The sequence below is a fragment of the Neolamprologus brichardi genome, chromosome 10 (assembly GCF_056152115.1).
Source record: "Neolamprologus brichardi isolate AB-2024 chromosome 10, ASM5615211v1, whole genome shotgun sequence".
NCBI lineage: Eukaryota > Metazoa > Chordata > Actinopteri > Cichliformes > Cichlidae > Neolamprologus > Neolamprologus brichardi.
The window spans coordinates 12,896,553-12,913,410 of NC_142113.1; the positions used below are offsets into that span (position 1 = coordinate 12,896,553).

The following is a 16,858-nucleotide window of genomic DNA, read 5'->3' on the forward strand; positions in this document are numbered from 1 at the left end:
TGGCTAGTTAATTAAAATGTGCTACAACACAAAACCATAAAACTGTAGTGAATAGAGTATGAAGTATAGTCGAGACTGATTCGTTTTATTTTTATGGAATGAGTACGGGCAAAAATTCAATATCATTAAATTTATTATAACTTGATACTCAAGCGCAAAGAAAATGACAAACGTTTGCGAATTACTAGTGAAAAATATTGTACCTTTTGTTGCGAACTCCACTAATTCCTAGGTTTTAGGGAGTACCTGAATGCGTCACATTTATTCATCCGGGTCACTGGGACTTTCCGCTAGTTTGGCTAGTCCAGTCTGCAGATCGCTGCAGTGTTTTACAGTAATACAAATAAAAACAACCCTTACCCGAATATGTATATACTGCGTTTAATGAGTTAAAGTGTTTATTGTTTGACTTCGTAAAGTTAGTCTAGGGCCAGGGTAAAATATGTTTAAGTGTACGGATTTTAGTCACCGTATTACAAGTTATTTTGTCTAGCTAATATGAGCTAACTTACTTAGCCTCATCTATTAGCATTCAGAAGATAAATCGAGCTGGCTAAATCAAAAGCGTACAAAATCTAAAAAGAACTCAACGAAAGGTAAGTGGCAGTTGACTGGAGTTTTATTTTATTCACGCTTTAAAGTCTTAAGTTCAGGCTAGCTAACTAATATTAAGGTTAACTTTGTTTTGATTATAGCGCAGCTAACCTAAAGTTAACAGGGTTCAGGTCACAGCTCATTTCTAATTTTTTTTAAACAAATGACAAAAAACTGATTGAATGATGTTACTCTCTAATCTTACGATTTTTTTGCTACTAATAAGCAATAGTAGGGACACTAAAATAAATATAGTACGTCTTGGCAGTAAAATGCAAAGAATTACGGAAATCAGTTTATGAAGACCGAGGAAATTAAATTAGGAGGTCCAAATGCTTAAACTCTAAATGTTGTCCTTGTAGGATGTCGGACTCGGACAGTGACGATGATCAGGATCGCCCTTTTTCTATAACTGGCTTCCTTTTTGGAAACATCAACGAAGATGGGCAGCTAGAAGATGACAGTGTTTTGGATAACGTAGGTGTTTGTGATACGTTTGTCTGCAGAAACATTTAGTAGCACATTTAAGCTCGCAAACTTAAATTTTCTTCAACAGCTGTCTGCTTTTGCTGTTCATTGAAATGTTTTGATCTGTCTTATTTCCTCATATCAGGAGTCCAAAAAGCATCTAGCTGGTTTGGGTACTCTGGGTCTGGGCTCACTTATTACAGAGATCACTGCCAATGAGGATGATGATAAGGAAGAAAACAGAGACCCTGCCAGCGTGGATGCGGAAGGTGAGGTCACATATATGAAGCAAATTAGGAGCAGTATTCTGCAAAGTTTAAAATAATTGACCTTCTCCAGGTTGGGTGAAGAGCACTGAGGATGCCGTTGATTATTCTGACATCAGTGAAGTTGCCGAGGATGAGACAAAGAAGTACCGTCAGGCCATGGGGTCTCTGCAGCCCAGCAGGAAAACAGGTGATCAGCAATGTTACAGCTCTTACAATGATTAACTGTGGAGACAATGAGGCTGGTATTGTTTGTACTTTGTCAGTAGATGATCAGTTAAAACAAATCTTTTGAACATTTTATGTCAGTTGAGGATTTTATGACATTTTAAGATCCTTAAGGTGGATACAGTCTTTGAAAAAACAGGTAAAGGTTTGTTAACTTATGTTATGTTTGGGTTTTTTTTTCATCATATAACATTTTTTATTATTGTTTTCACAGGACTACATAAAGTCTGTGCAATTAAGTACACCTCATGTTTCAGTAGCTTGTGGAATCACCTTTAGCAGCAGCAACTTGAGATAATAATTTTCTGTATGACTTTCAGTCTCTCACATCATTGTTGAGGAATTTTGGTTTAGTCTTCGTTAGCACGTTCCTTCAGTTCATTTAGGTTTGCAGACATGCTACAGAATTTCAATTAGATCTGGACTTAGGTCTGCACCAGATTAGGTCTGGACTTCGCAACACCCTGATTCTTCTCTTTTGCAACAGTTCTGTTTTAGATTTGCTGCTGTTGTTAGGATCATTGTCCTGTTGCATGAGCCATTATTGGGCCAGCCTTTATCTGTCACACAGATGACCTCACATTTGACTCTGGAATATTTTGCTGTACCGAAGAGATCACGGTTGGCTTAATGACTGCAAGATGAGGTGTTTGTGCTAATATGTTGTGTTTGGTTTTGCCAAACATGGAACTGTGCATTATGGCCAAATATCTCCACATTTGTGTTGCACGGTCTGACCTTGGGGTGAATTTTCTGGGACATCCCCTCCTGGGTAGATCATGGCATTGTGTTAACACACAACTGAAGTCATCAGCCAGTTACCCTTTTAATTCCTATGGAAACAGTAAGGATGTGCTTAGTTTTTCACATGGCTGCATAGTCCTGTGTTTTTCCTCATGACTATGTTAATAAAAAATATCTTCAAACTGTTTATTCCTAGATGATGAGGATGACTATGATGCTGATTGTGAGGATATTGACTCTAAGCTCATGCCCCCTCCACCACCACCAACTCTTCCTACATCTAAGAAAGAGGAACCCTCCACTCAGAGCACAAATGGCAAGTCCATAGTTGCTTGTGATTACTTCGTAAAAGATTAATTGGGTTTGGATTAGTCTTTCTCACAGAATGTATTAAATTAAATTGCAATACATGTTTATTTTGATCAAATAATTTTCATCACAAACTTTGATGACCTCTACTGCTCCATTGATTTATTACTGTCACCTGCAGCAGTTGGGGAAGATGGGGATGGCATCATCCTGCCTTCCATCATCGCACCATCCTCCACAGCAGATAAGATTGACTTCAGCAGCTCCTCAGACTCTGAGTCAGAAACCGACCGTCCTTGTCAGGGTTCAGGGGCCGGTGGTTCTGCGGACATTCTCACACTCCCTCTGGCTGGCATCATGCAGAAAGATGCTGCCAAAGCATTGCCAGGTGTCACAGAGCTCTTCCCAGAATTTAGGCCTGGAAAGGTACAGCATCTTTATTTACACATACTTAAGGTTCATTTTTATCAACATTTTAAATTGAAGGGGTGCATTAAATCCATTTTCTTGAATGTGCTGGCAGGTGCTCCGGTTCTTGCGCCTGTTTGGTCCTGGAAAGAATGTGCCATCGGTTTGGAGGAGCGCCCGCAGGAAAAAGAAGCGAAAACATAGAGACCATCAGCCTGGGACACCTCCTCCAGAAGGAGAACCATCAGAACAAAGCCAGGAGAAGAAATCTGGATGGGTTTATGAGTACGCTCTTCCTCCTCCTCCAGAGCAGTGCCTTTCTGATGATGAGGTAAGTCAGTAAGTAAGCTCTTAGCAGTTTTCTCTCAGTATGTCAGGTTAATCAGCACTTTACATTAATTCTGCTTTGTCCAGATAACCATGATGGCTCCAGTAGAATCAAAGTTTTCACAAACGTCTGGTGATGGGGACAAGGAGACAGAGTCTCGGCCTAAAGTAGCAGAATGGCGATATGGTCCAGCCCAGCTCTGGTACGACATGCTAGGGGTCTCTGAGGATGGAAGCAATTTTAACTATGGGTTCAAGCTTAAGGAAATACAATCCAGTGAGCCTCAGAAGCAGGATACGCCTAATGAAATTACAGAGACTTCTCAAGAGGTATGCAGATACAGACATCTCTAGCAGAAGGAGGTAAATGATACTGATCATCCTGCTAAAGTTGTGAAATATATCCATAGGTCCAGATGCAGGAGGACAATGACACTGTCGATGGTAATGATGATGATGATGAAGATAAAGACAGAAAAGCTTTGGAAAACGAACTCTTCCTCATGGTCACTCAGCTGCAATGGGAGGATGATATAATTTGGAACGGGGAGGACGTGAAACACAAGGGTACCAAGACTCAGCGAGCCAGTCTTGCAGGATGGCTACCCTCTAGCATGACCCGTAATGCCAATGCTTACAACGCACAGCAGGGTAAGATAGTTGGAAAAATTCAGAATTAAATCTTTGTGGGTCTTTTTTTTTATGCTAGCAGAATACAGTACTGTGGTGTGCTATTGTTGTACGAACATTGATAATTGATGGTGGAGGAGTCTGGTGTAATATTGAGTGTGTTTAAAAGAAGCCCTAACATCTGTTTAATTTTAAAGGTCTGACAAGAAGTAATTCTCAACTGGTCCCACCTACACCTCCACCCATGCCCAAAGCTGCTTCGATTTCTGGTTCGAAGCGGGACAAAAACAGCCACGATAATCAAGGTCAGTTTACGCTTTTGGTCACATTTCAGTCCTTCCTGTTTCAAGATAATTTCTCACTGTTTGTTTTTGTCCCATTACAGCCTCCCAGGACGACGACTGTCTTTGGTTCTCCATTTTTCCTATTGATAATGAAGAGTTGGTATACGGACGCTGGGAAGACAACATTATCTGGGATGACCAGGAGATGGATCACATGCTTGACCCACCTGTTCTTACACTGGATCCCAATGATGAGAATATAATTCTAGGTATAGTCAAAAATCTTTATCTGCCACTTCTTCTGTTATGTTTTCACTTGTTTTAGGCTTTTTTTTTTTTTTTAAATCTGTGTTATGCTGCTCTCACTTGAAGAAATTCCTGATGAAAAGGAGGAGACTACCTCCCACTCGCCATCAAAAGAGAATAAGAAGGAAACTGCAATCAAGAAGAGCCGCATCCTGCTGGGGAAAACGGGCGTGATAAAAGATGAGCCACAGCAGGTATGGGAAAGGCAATCTTGATAATTTGCTGCTGATTTGTACTGGAGATGTGGTTTGTTTGAAGAAAAAGGTGAAAATATCTAAGAGGGAATAAAAAGAGCTACATAAAAAAAAAGCACGACTGTAAGACGGAAATGCTCAGGAACATTTTTACACTTAAAAAATTGGAATTATAGAATAGCAGCACTTTGAGTGCTTTGTATGCTTTCTCTCAACACAGAACATGTCCCAACCTGAGGTCAAAGACCCCTGGAATCTGTCCAATGATGAGTTCTATTACCCCAAACAGCAAGGCCTGAGGGGAACCTTCGGTGGCAACATCATTCAGGTAAATGGTCGTTTATAACAGTGAATATAAAGCTTAAAACAAATTGTGTTGTGTAATATGAAAACCTTTGTCTTGTTGACAGCACTCCATCCCAGCCCTGGAGCTGCGGCAGCCCTTCTTTCCCACTCACATGGGACCCATGAAACTTCGCCAGTTCCATCGTCCAACTCTGAAGAAGTACTCATTTGGAGCTGTGGCTCAGCCGGGTCCACACCCTGCTCAGCCTCTGCTCAAACACATAAAGAAGAAGGCCAAGGTATGTCCTCAAGCACTATTACACTGTGAGTGTAGAGATAAATATGTAGTGTTTAATTGTTGTCATTTTAGTGTTGATGTGTACTGAATATATAATCTTTTATAGATGCGAGAACAAGAGCGGCAGGCAGCAGGAGGAGGAGACATGTTCTTTATGCGGACCCCGCAGGACTTGACAGGCAAAGACGGAGATCTAATTCTGGCTGAATACAGTGAAGAATACCCCCCTCTTATCATGCAAGTTGGCATGGCAACCAAAATCAAGAACTACTACAAAAGAGTGAGCTTGACATTGGATTTGTATTGTACTAAGTTTGCACTTCTGTTCTGCTCTGCTGAGAAAAGTGATTTTTAAAACATGATGAAATTCACCAGATCATCAAATTGTCATTTCTCACTCATTATTATGACGCTGTTACTGTGCTTTTCAGAAACCTGGAAAAGATCCTGGAGCACCCGATTGTAAATATGGAGAGACTGTGTACTGTCACACATCCCCTTTCCTGGGTTCTCTGCATCCTGGACAACTTCTTCAGGTCAGCACCGTATCAGCGAAATAACCAGATCTGTGCATATATATAAAATCTCTGTTCTGTTATCATGGCAACCTGTATGATGGTGTGCCTTTTCCTCAGGCCTTCGAGAACAACCTCTTCCGTGCTCCAATCTACCTTCACAAGATGCCTGAGACTGATTTCTTGGTTATACGAACACGACACGGCTACTACATTAGAGAGATTGTGGACATTTTTGTAGTTGGTCAGGAGTGCCCATTGTTTGAAGTTCCAGGGCCGAACTCCAAACGAGCCAATACTCACATCAGAGACTTCCTTCAGGTATTTTTATTTATATATTTCTTTTTTATTTAGAGCTCGGCTGTTGTCTGCACATAGCTGACGTATCACTGCTGTGTTCTGCAGGTGTTCATTTATCGCTTGTTCTGGAAGAGTAAGGACCGGCCGCGGAGAATCCGCATGGAGGATATCAAAAAAGCTTTCCCCTCACACTCAGAAAGCAGCATCAGGAAGCGACTTAAACTGTGTGCTGACTTCAAACGCACAGGTAGACTTCACACGTTTGACTGTGTCGATTGTTTAGTGATGATCATCATGGATTAGACTAACTTGTGTTGAGTCGGGGAAATATTTGGGGCATAAAAAGATTCTGTGCACTTTGAAGTTGCATGGGGTCAGCAGTGCGCGTGTGTGTGTATGTGCGCCCTGAAATGACAGGGAGGATTCTGAGCATTGAAAGAGCTTTTTATGTCTACTATGGATTTTACCCCAGAAGTATGATGTAGTGTAAGGATGGAATAAGGAGACAGGGTATGACTGTGTGGTATAACACAGTGTGACAATAATGGGAATAAAGCAATGATTTTAATTGTTGCTTACCACACTGCACTCTATGATTAAGCAGATGGGTATAAATGATTTGTGTGCTTGTCCTCATGGCAGGAATGGACTCAAACTGGTGGGTGCTGAAGCCTGATTTCAGACTGCCAACAGAAGAAGAGATCAGGGCCATGGTTTCTCCGGAGCAGTGTTGCGCTTATTACAGCATGCTGGTAGCAGAGCAAAGGCTGAAGGTAACAGCTATCACCTACATGTATCTTCATTTGTATTTATTTAGTGTCTGTTTCATCAAGTTTTTTTTTCACCCCTTAAGGATGCCGGATATGGTGAGAAATCCTTCTTTGCTCCAGAGGAAGAGAATGAAGAGGACTTTCAAATGAAGATTGATGATGAGGTATCAACCGAAACTCTTCTTCACAATAAAGTTAACTAATACAGACTTGAGATGACTCCATGCTGATTCTGTGTCACCCTCCAGGTGCGAACAGCTCCTTGGAACACAACCAGAGCCTTCATTTCTGCCATGAAGGGAAAGTGCCTGTTAGAGGTTACAGGTGTGGCTGATCCCACAGGCTGTGGAGAAGGTTTCTCCTATGTGAAAGTGCCCAACAAGCCCACTCAACAGAAGGTCTGAGTGTCTGAAGTCAAATTCTGCCGCCTCAGCGTAACTTATATGACATGTAATGCTGACAAGTTTGTTTCTGATGATTTTTCAGGATGACAAAGAGCCACAACCAGTGAAGAAGACAGTCACAGGGACAGATGCTGATCTGAGGAGGCTCTCACTGAAGAATGCCAAGCAGCTGCTGCGCAAGTTTGGTGTGCCAGAGGAGGAGGTGAGACCAGGGTGATGTTCAAGCACTTTAAAGAGATGCGAGACATTGTCAAACTTTCCCCTGATTAGGTTTGATCTGAACCAACCGATAAAAACACAGAAAAGGCTTTAGTTTTAAGGTTATTTTTAAAGGTTCTAAAGTGACCCTGTTTTTGTCTGTGTGTCAGATCAAGAAACTGTCACGTTGGGAAGTTATTGACGTGGTCAGGACCATGTCCACAGAGCAGGCACGCTCAGGCGAGGGACCCATGAGTAAGTTTGCCAGAGGCTCTCGTTTTTCTGTTGCTGAACACCAGGAGCGTTACAAGGAAGAGTGCCAAAGGATCTTTGACTTGCAGAACAAGTGAGTTTCCAGGACAGCATTATGAGTGTTTTATTCAGGATCCTGCCTCTGCACACTTTAACTTCTGTATCTTATTGCACCCCCACCTCAGAGTGTTGGAGTCTACAGAGGTGCTCTCAACAGACACAGACAGCAGTTCAGCAGAGGATAGTGACTTTGAGGAGATGGGTAAGAACATTGAGAACATGCTGCAGAACAAGAAGACCAGCACCCAACTTTCCCGTGAGAGGGAAGAGCAGGAGAGGAAGGAGCTGCAGAGGATGCTGATGGGTGAAGAGAGCGATCGTGACAAGGGGCGCAAGGAGCGGCGCAAAGGTATATGTAAGTGTCCTTTTGTGATATTAAACACAGTCTTAATGTTAAGGACAAAAAATTGAGTATATAACTGTGAACTCTCTTCACTCTATAGCCAGTTCCTTGTCCACCAGCTCCCACAAAGATGATGACACATCCTCCGTCACCAGCCTGAACTCCTCGGCCACGGGACGCCGACTCAAGATCTATCGCACCTTCAGAGATGAAGACGGCAAAGAGTATGTCCGCTGTGAAACTGTGCGTAAAGCTGCAGTCATCGACGCCTACACCAGGATCAGAACCACCAAGGATGATGAATTCATGTGAGTGTGACTGTAATTAAAGTCAGTTTAATTAAAAAATAATTATTTGGTTCTTGGAAGTATCCCAGCGGACTGGTTCTGTATTTATTGGTGCTATTATGTAACAGTTAAAATAAAGTAATTTTGACCCAGCAAAGTCTATGTTTATAGAGCCATGGTTAACGCACAGAAACTGGTGATTATGACTCACGACTTTTTCACGACTTTGTTTAAAATTCAAATTAGTTTTAATATTTTTGATACATCTGTTAAATATGCAGAAACCTTTTCTTGTTGGTGTTGTATGGTGTAACCAGAGGATTAATCTAATTCATGGGTATGGATTAAATTACTAAGAAGGAAAAAAATGGACTGTCACTTAACTCAGACCTCTTTTTGTAAACCTGTGAATGTTAAAGGTCGTTTTTCTTCTTTAAATCTTTTTACAGACGAAAGTTTGCCCTCTTTGATGAGCAGCACAGAGAAGAGATGCGGAAGGAGCGCCGGCGTATTCAGGAGCAGCTGAGGAGGCTGAAGAGAAACCAAGAGAAGGATAAGATCAAGGGGCCTCCAGAGAAGAAGACCAAGAAGGTCAAAGAGAGACCAGACCTCAAGGTAAAAGTAAGCTTGCCGATTCAGTACTATATGCCTTTCTTTCACTTTTTCCTCACAAGCTTCATGGTAATGCACAAAATTCAAAACCTACAGCCAGTTTGCCTTGAACAGTTCTTCTTCTTATAATATAGCCCTGCTAGATTATCCTCGTGTTCCTTAATGTTTTCCTCTTTTCCCTAGCTAAAGTGCGGTGCATGTGGCGCCATTGGACACATGAGAACAAACAAGTTCTGCCCACTTTACTATCAAACCAATGCCCCACCCTCCAACCCAGTCGCCATGACAGAGGAGCAGGAGGAGGAGCTGGAAAAGACAGTCATCCACAATGACAATGAGGAACTGATTAAGGTGGAGGGCACCAAGATTGTGCTGGGCAAACAGCTCATTGAAAGGTATAAAAAAATTAGATTTAAATTTCCCATCTTTTGCAAACTATGTTTTACTCATTTGCTACATTTACAATAAATGGATCTGTGTCTAATTTGTTACAGCGCTGATGAAGTGCGCAGAAAGTCTTTGGTGCTCAAGTTCCCCAAACAACAGCTACCAGCAAAGAAGAAGAGACGTGTAGGCAGTGCAGTCCATTGTGACTATCTCAATGTAAGCATCCTTATACAGATTGTTGCCATACAACATTATGATGATGATGATAAAAACTTTATAAAGTTTTTAAAGCACACTGTATTTCATGGATAAAACCACATTAAAGATAAGTGGACATGTCACAATACAAACACACCACATAGGTCTTATATATTTATTCCTACATTACACACATCTATAAACACATTTTATGTGAACACAAGCCCAAAATAATGTATGAAAGACTAGGGAGAAGCTAACCTATAGATCTGAGTTTTCAGCTACCACTAATTAGCTGACCCGAAAGGCTTACAGCAGCGTGTCCTGCAAACTCATTCTTTCTATGGTTTGTGCCACTCAATAAAAAATTTTGTGCGCCAACTGGGGAGCATAGAAAGTCAAGCAGGGTGCACCGGCCAGAGCAACAGAAATTTGGGTCAAGTTCAAATTTTTATTCGCCACATGCAGAGGTAGGTTGCCCTGCAGTGGAATGAACCCGCCCCCCGACCTTACACACACAACACAGACATCACATGGGGATACAAGTCAGAGAACGGTTGATACAGAAAAACCACTGAAATGGACATTACAATGGGAAAAAGTACAAGAGGAAAAAAAGAGACCTCTACTCATGCTGGGCTACAGGAGGACAGCATGAGAACAGGAAACAAAAAAACTCCTCTGCACAGAAAAGCACATAAATGTCCACAGTACAACATTATAGAGCACGTGACCAGCAACAGGGTTGGGTAGGGGATAAGGAGTAATCCCAGGCAACACAGCAGACATCCTGCCACTGTGCCGACTCGCCAGTCATTTGCTCGACCTAGCGGTTAACACAGTGTATGCCACCTGTGTGCGTGCTATTTCCTGTGTGAAAGGGTCTTGGGGAATGCTGTTGTAAAGTTTAGGAGCTACAGGTTGAAAAGAGTGGTTTCCACTGGATTTAAAATAAGAGTGTGGAACACTTGAACAGATGATCAGAGAGGCTGGCTGCTGTTACAAGGACTCAGCAGGTCTTCTTTGTAGGACAGGGGTGTCAAACATAAGGCTCGGGGCCAGAATTAGTCCGGCAAAGACTTCAATCTGGCCAACTGGACGACGCTGGTAAATGTGAAGGATGCATAGATTTTGAGGTTTTATCTATTATTTAATACGTTTTAGAGCCTTTCTTTTGATAAAGAAGTCCCCTCAATTCCCATTCATACTAGACCAAAGTAATAGATAAACAATTAAATGACAGAACATTCCTGTTTTTTCACCATCTGCTATATAATTTATTTATTTTATTTTATTTTTTTACAGTGGGTTCACAGAAAAACAATACATTATCTTTGAATTAACAAAGTCTTTTTATTTTATAATTACAGGACAGTCTGGGTAATGAACTACAAAAACCTTTCTGTAATATTACACATTTATAGTGTGTAAAATTTCACTGGTCCAGCCCACTTAAGATCAAAGTAGTCTGTATTGGCCCACAATGTAAAATGAGTTTGACATCACTGTTTAAGGGCGTTATAAGTGAATAAAATGATCTGAATTTCACTGGATTGTAAGGTGAGGGTCACTTTAATAGATGATTTAAGTCTTTTTTTTTTTTTTCTTCAGAAACCACACAAGGCCATCCACCGCAGGCGCACAGACCCCATGGTGACCTTGTCCTCTGTGCTAGAAAGCATCATCAATGACATGCGGGATCACCCCAATGTAAGAGGCGTCTACAACACGTTCACTTTACCTTAAAATTCTGTTCTTTGTTCCTATCCAGCTTCACTTTTATTACATCTACCTCTTCATTGTAGACATACCCGTTCCACACGCCAGTCAATGCCAAAGTTGTGAAGGACTACTATAAGATCATCACGCGGCCCATGGACCTGCAGACACTAAGGGAGAATGTGCGCAAGCGGATGTACCCGTCGAGGGAGGAGTTCCGTGAAGCAGTGGAGCTTATTGTCAAAAACAGTGCCACCTACAATGGTAGAGTTACAGGAACACGCTTAACAGACTCAGCGTGGTTTCAGTGAGATTTCAAACCTTCATCAGTTTGTTGAGATGGCTTTCTGTTTTTGTCTCGCCAGGGGCAAAACATCCAATAACACAAGTTGCACAGTCCATGCTGGATCTGTGTGATGCTAAACTGAAAGAGGTGAGTGGATGTAAACATCATTGCCATGATTTGGTCTCACCCCCCCCCCCCCCCCTTTTTTTTTATTAGTTTCCTCATCAACTGTCAAATCTGTGTGTGTTTGCAGAAGGAGGACAGGCTGGTGAGGCTCGAGAAAGCCATCAACCCTCTGCTAGATGATGATGATCAGGTGGCCTTCTCCTTCATCTTGGACAACATTGTAACCCAGAAAATGATGGTGGTTCCTGATGTAAGTCACCTCCTTCAGTCGGTTTGAGAACAGTGATCAGTATAGAATCGGATAATAATCTAAGGCTCGTTCTTCCACTCTTCCCCTCTTTGTAGTCGTGGCCATTTCACCATCCCGTCAACAAAAAGTTTGTGCCGGATTATTATAAAGTTATTGTGAACCCCATGGATCTGGAGAATATCCGCAAGGTGAGAGGCTAACAGGATGTCAGACTTACCTAGAGTCATTTAATATTGGCAGCAGCATGAAGAAACACCCTGTTTGTGTGTCTGTGTTTAATTTCGACAGAACATCTCCAAACATAAATATCAGAACCGAGAGACATTCCTTTCAGATGTCAGTCTCATCCACACCAACAGCATCAAGTATAATGGTAAATGCTTTTATGGATAATTTTACCTCAGCATTTAATTTCTCTTAAAAGAAGTTTGACTAACTTGACTATCTTGTGTGTCTTTGACAGGTTCAGACAGTCCTTACACCAAGACAGCTCTCGAGATTGTTAATGTGTGCAAGCAGACTTTGGCAGAGGTGTGTAGAAGATTCTTAGGGTGTTTTCACACCTGTAGTTTGTTTATACTGGATTGAATCAGTTGATGAGTTTGTCAATTTGTAGCTGTTCACACTGAGAAAAATTCAGATGAACTCCAAGACATCCTGGATAAACGTGTCTGGGCCGGGAGCACGTTTATCCAGGTGGTGTGTCATTTCGCAGCTAGTTGCTAGGCCATACAGACTTTCGCACATCTATAGTAGCCCAGAATACAAAGCATACATGGCTACAGGAAGTGTTTTTTAGCTCAACTTTTACAACGTGCACCTTGTAGTTGGGTGAGATTGAGGTTGCCAAACAAGCTTCTCTGGAGTTCATTTGGAACTTCTTTTTTTTTTTTTTTTTGGGGGGGGGGGGGGTTGTTTTGGTCCACACTCGAGTGCAATTACTGTGTTCACATCTGCACAATCAAACTGCACCAAAGTGGAGAAAAAACCAGTTTAATTTAAACTAGCTAAACACTACAGGTGTGAAAACACCCTTACTTTGCCCTTTTGAAGTTAAATAAGGCTGAGTTTGATTGAGCAGTTTCACAGCAAGTTAGGAGCAAATCAAAGGCAGTTTGACTCGTAGTTTTAAAAATGTTGCATTGACACAGAGTGGAAATGTGAAACCCAGGTGTGTAAAATCAGACTGTGAAATATTTGGAGTAATTACAGAATTGTGTTGCTTGTAATGTATTTTTAACACTTGTATTTTTAACACATCTAAACAAGAAAAAAAACCAAAACGCTTTAGAAATAGTCACCATTTATTGTGTTTGCAGTATGATGAGCACTTGACTCAATTGGAGAAAGACATCTCTACTGCTAAAGAGGCAGCTCTAGATGCAGCAGACCTAGAGAGTCTGGAGCCAATGACGCCTGGGCCATACACACCTCAGGTAAGACAGCATCCAGGTTCTAGGTTCTTTAGGCCAAACCAAGTACTCTAAACTTTTGTGCGTGCAGTAGCTTCCTTGCCACTCCTTGTATTGCTTCTCCTTCACTTGTCCTTTGCACTAACTCTCCTTTCCAGACTTTCACATTTCATTTGTACAATCTAGTTTCTTTACCGTAGTGTCTTCTTTTTCCCAACCTGTTCTTCTCCTTCGTTCCTGCCCTCTTTGCCGTGTCTCTTTGTCCGTGTCTCTGTGCGGTGTTGGCCAGCCTGCTGATTTGTTTGACAGCGGGGCTTCGGGGAGTCTGCCCAGAGAGCCCAGCAGCCTTTTCTCTGAAGGACCTCTAGTGGGTGGTCCAGAAAAGAGAGGGGGGCAGGTATGGAGAGACAGAAATAAGTCTTGCAGCCACATGCCCACCCCTCTTGTATCTATCCTCAAAGCATCCCGCTTCAGTAGGCATTTCTGTTGTACCACCTTCCACACAGGTGACAGTTTTTTTTTCACCCTTGATTTGTTACCTGTCTGTGTAGCTGTTTTTACTCAAGTACTGCAGACCTGTCTGATTGAGGCAAAGGGGCAAATTCATACTGCACTTTGACCTGATTCTGCAGACATTGTCCAGAGATCACATGTGAAAACGTCAACAGTAAACACCACAGTAAACAGTGACAGGCCATCTTTTAGACAAGTTTGTTTCCTGACCCTTTTCATTCTACCTCTCAGGGACGGCACAGCAGAAGACCAGGGGAAGAAGAGTCTGATGTGGATATTGAAGGCTTTGATGAGGATGATGATGGCAAACCCAAGACTCCTGCTCCTGTAAGAAATACAGATTTACTGATACTGAGCACATACACACAGATGTAAACTGCCTCCGATCTTATTTATCTCATGTTTTTGTGACCTGTGTCTGAAGGCAGAGGATGCAGAAGGAGATCAGGAGTACGAGGACGATGACGAGGAGTTGTTGCTACCTCCTCGCAGGCGGGTGCATGACCAGGATGACGAGGAGGAAGAGGAGGAGGAAGAGGAGGGCGACGGAAGATCTAATCGCCCAGCTCAAGCTAGCGTGCTCTATCAAGATCTGCTCATGTCGGATGTAGAGGATGATGCCAGCGAAGAGGAGGGTGACAACCCGTTCTCTTGTAGGTTCACAATTATTCTCCAACGTTCAGAATCTAAATAGCAAAATCTGGTGGACACAGAATGTCTTTTCTCTTGTAAAATGTCCTGATGAAATGCGTCTCACCCTCCAGCCATACAACTATCGGAGAGCGGCAGTGACTCGGACAGAGAGGTTGATGTGCGACCTGCGCCTCCACGGAGAACTCAGGAGACGGCCCGCATGGGCATGGAGCAGGACGAAAGTATGATGTCATACGAAGGGGATGGGCCTGATGGGCCACACATGGAAGACAGCAATGTCAGGTACAGCAGACCAACTGACCACAGTGAAAGCATAAGAATGTAAATGATGGCAGTCTCCTTATCACAAAAGTGCATCTGGAAATGAGGATTTTAATGAGGGGAAAAATTACATTTAAAGCTTAATTTTCATTGTCATGAAGTATTTAAATAGTTTTATCGTATGCATATCTGTACCACTGAATCATTCCATGTCCTGATGTTATTTTAAAATCTCTTTCCTTGGTTTTCATCTCAGCTACGGCAGCTACGAGGAGACGGAGAGTCAGAGTCAGATGCAGCCATCTAGTTTGGGAAATGGAGAAGAATACGGCATCAGCGAGGAGGAGGAAGACGAAGAAGACGAGGCACGGAGGAGAGGCCCAGCTGTGCTCTCTCAGGTCCAGCTCAGCGAAGATGAAGAGAGCGAAGAGTTCAGATCTATTGGGGGCGAGAGCGACTTGGACTCTGACAATTAGCTTCTTTTGATTTCTTCTTCTGCTTCTTTTGCTCCAGAATCACGAAAACTGAAACAGTTTTAAAAATGAGGAAATGAGATCTTAGGTAAATATGTGTACAGTGTTATTTTGTAAATGACTGTGTTATACCAATTGTAGAAAAAAAACCTGCACCTTGTAAATTTCAGTTTCTTTTTATATATGGTTCCTTTGTTTTATCATGTTTTGCTTCAGTTAAATGTTATGGAAGCTTCTTTCTATCACTCAAAAAACAAACATTTTTTGCCACCTCTCAGTCAAAATTTAGAGTTACTTTAGAGAGTTGACTTAATCAGAGGTTTGAGTTAATATGCGATAATAATCCATTTTGAGGTCAACCAAAACATTTTGCCAAGCAAAAAGTGTTTGGGGTTTCTTTCAGTTGGTGGGGAAGAGCTTCCACAATATCCCAAATTCACAATAAAGGAAGAAAAAAATGAAGACACAATTTTCTTTTTTTTTTCTAATACTAAATAAGCTGCAGCTCCTCTTTCTCAGTTTTGCTTATTGAATGAACATAATTCCAGTAAAAAGTGATTGAGAGAGATTCAGATCCATGCAGTTCAACTTCCCTTTTGATATGTTAATATTTAACTCGTGTTAATATTTGTCCAATCCACCAGTCATTTATCATCAAACATAAAGTAAAAGCGATGGAAAGTAATCATTGAGGTGGAATATGACAGGACTTTAATGACTGTGGTTACAGTTGGAATTTTTTTTTAGATATTTCGACACACCAACAAAAAACAATTATAAATAAAACAAGCGCAAGCTGATCAAATAATTACACTTCTGTATGCATTTCATTTTTCTCAACTATGTGGTGTTCTTATAGTGCCTGACATTTAGTGACACTAAAGCTGCTGGAGCTGCTGTTAAGTGAATTCATGAACAAGGTCATAAACACAGTGAACAGCAGAGGGTACTCCAGCACACACTGAATGTCAGGTTTCACTGTGCATTATCTCAGCTACTATAACCCACTGTCATTTATTTACTATTACTATAATAAGCATCTGCACAGTGGCTTTTGTCTCCTATTTTAATTGAAAATGAGACATTATTAATAAAAAGAAAGGTCAATGTAAAGTCCACTGGGCCCGAGCTGACATATAGGGACATAAAATGGAGAAATACACCATCCCCTACAAATAACTCAAAGATAATTCCATGGCAAGTGGACAAGCTGGTATTTGGGTAAGGATTCGGGTTACTCTGAAAAATCTAGGAGAAATATGTCAATTGGGTTAAAATAAATCATGCTCAGCGATACAAAAACATTAGCAAACAAAAATGACCTCTGAAGTAGTGAGCAACAATGAAAAGCTAGGAAGAAGCTGCACCCACCCACATCTCTGTTTCCTGGAAACGCTTTGTGTGTGATGTCAGATTGTTTAACAACTCCAACTACTACGTAAAGGATACCCGTTTACTGTTTCGTACTTGACGATGCCAGACAGCACACTTCCTGTT

At 41.7% G+C, this 16,858-nt stretch overlaps 1 protein-coding gene across 7 annotated transcripts; it reads left to right on the forward strand.

The window, feature by feature from the left end:
* The first annotated feature begins 293 nt into the window (after positions 1 to 293).
* On the forward strand, positions 294 to 16,153 carry taf1 (TAF1 RNA polymerase II, TATA box binding protein (TBP)-associated factor). 7 transcript variants are annotated; one of them, XM_035912702.2, is made up of 41 exons: positions 294 to 596; positions 957 to 1,071; positions 1,208 to 1,331; positions 1,402 to 1,518; positions 2,497 to 2,616; positions 2,791 to 3,035; positions 3,133 to 3,348; positions 3,432 to 3,674; positions 3,755 to 3,995; positions 4,172 to 4,279; positions 4,360 to 4,527; positions 4,631 to 4,758; positions 4,979 to 5,086; positions 5,169 to 5,342; positions 5,448 to 5,621; positions 5,773 to 5,877; positions 5,977 to 6,177; positions 6,262 to 6,403; positions 6,799 to 6,929; positions 7,010 to 7,090; positions 7,175 to 7,324; positions 7,413 to 7,532; positions 7,699 to 7,874; positions 7,966 to 8,189; positions 8,284 to 8,491; positions 8,920 to 9,091; positions 9,266 to 9,477; positions 9,577 to 9,685; positions 11,279 to 11,377; positions 11,473 to 11,650; positions 11,752 to 11,819; positions 11,926 to 12,048; positions 12,144 to 12,236; positions 12,337 to 12,421; positions 12,512 to 12,579; positions 13,368 to 13,484; positions 13,750 to 13,857; positions 14,205 to 14,300; positions 14,398 to 14,626; positions 14,738 to 14,909; positions 15,145 to 16,153. In XM_035912702.2, exons 2-41 carry the CDS (start codon positions 958 to 960, stop codon positions 15,362 to 15,364), a joined length of 5,967 nt encoding a protein of 1,988 aa, XP_035768595.2. In that variant the 5' UTR covers positions 294 to 596; position 957; the 3' UTR covers positions 15,365 to 16,153. The 7 variants fall into 7 exon arrangements, with proteins under 7 accessions (XP_035768595.2, XP_006802227.2, XP_006802226.2 ...); XM_006802164.3 differs by having other exon boundaries at positions 2,794 to 3,035; positions 7,966 to 8,195; XM_006802163.3 differs by having other exon boundaries at positions 7,966 to 8,195; positions 15,145 to 16,152.
* Positions 16,154 to 16,858: the final 705 nt, after the last annotated feature.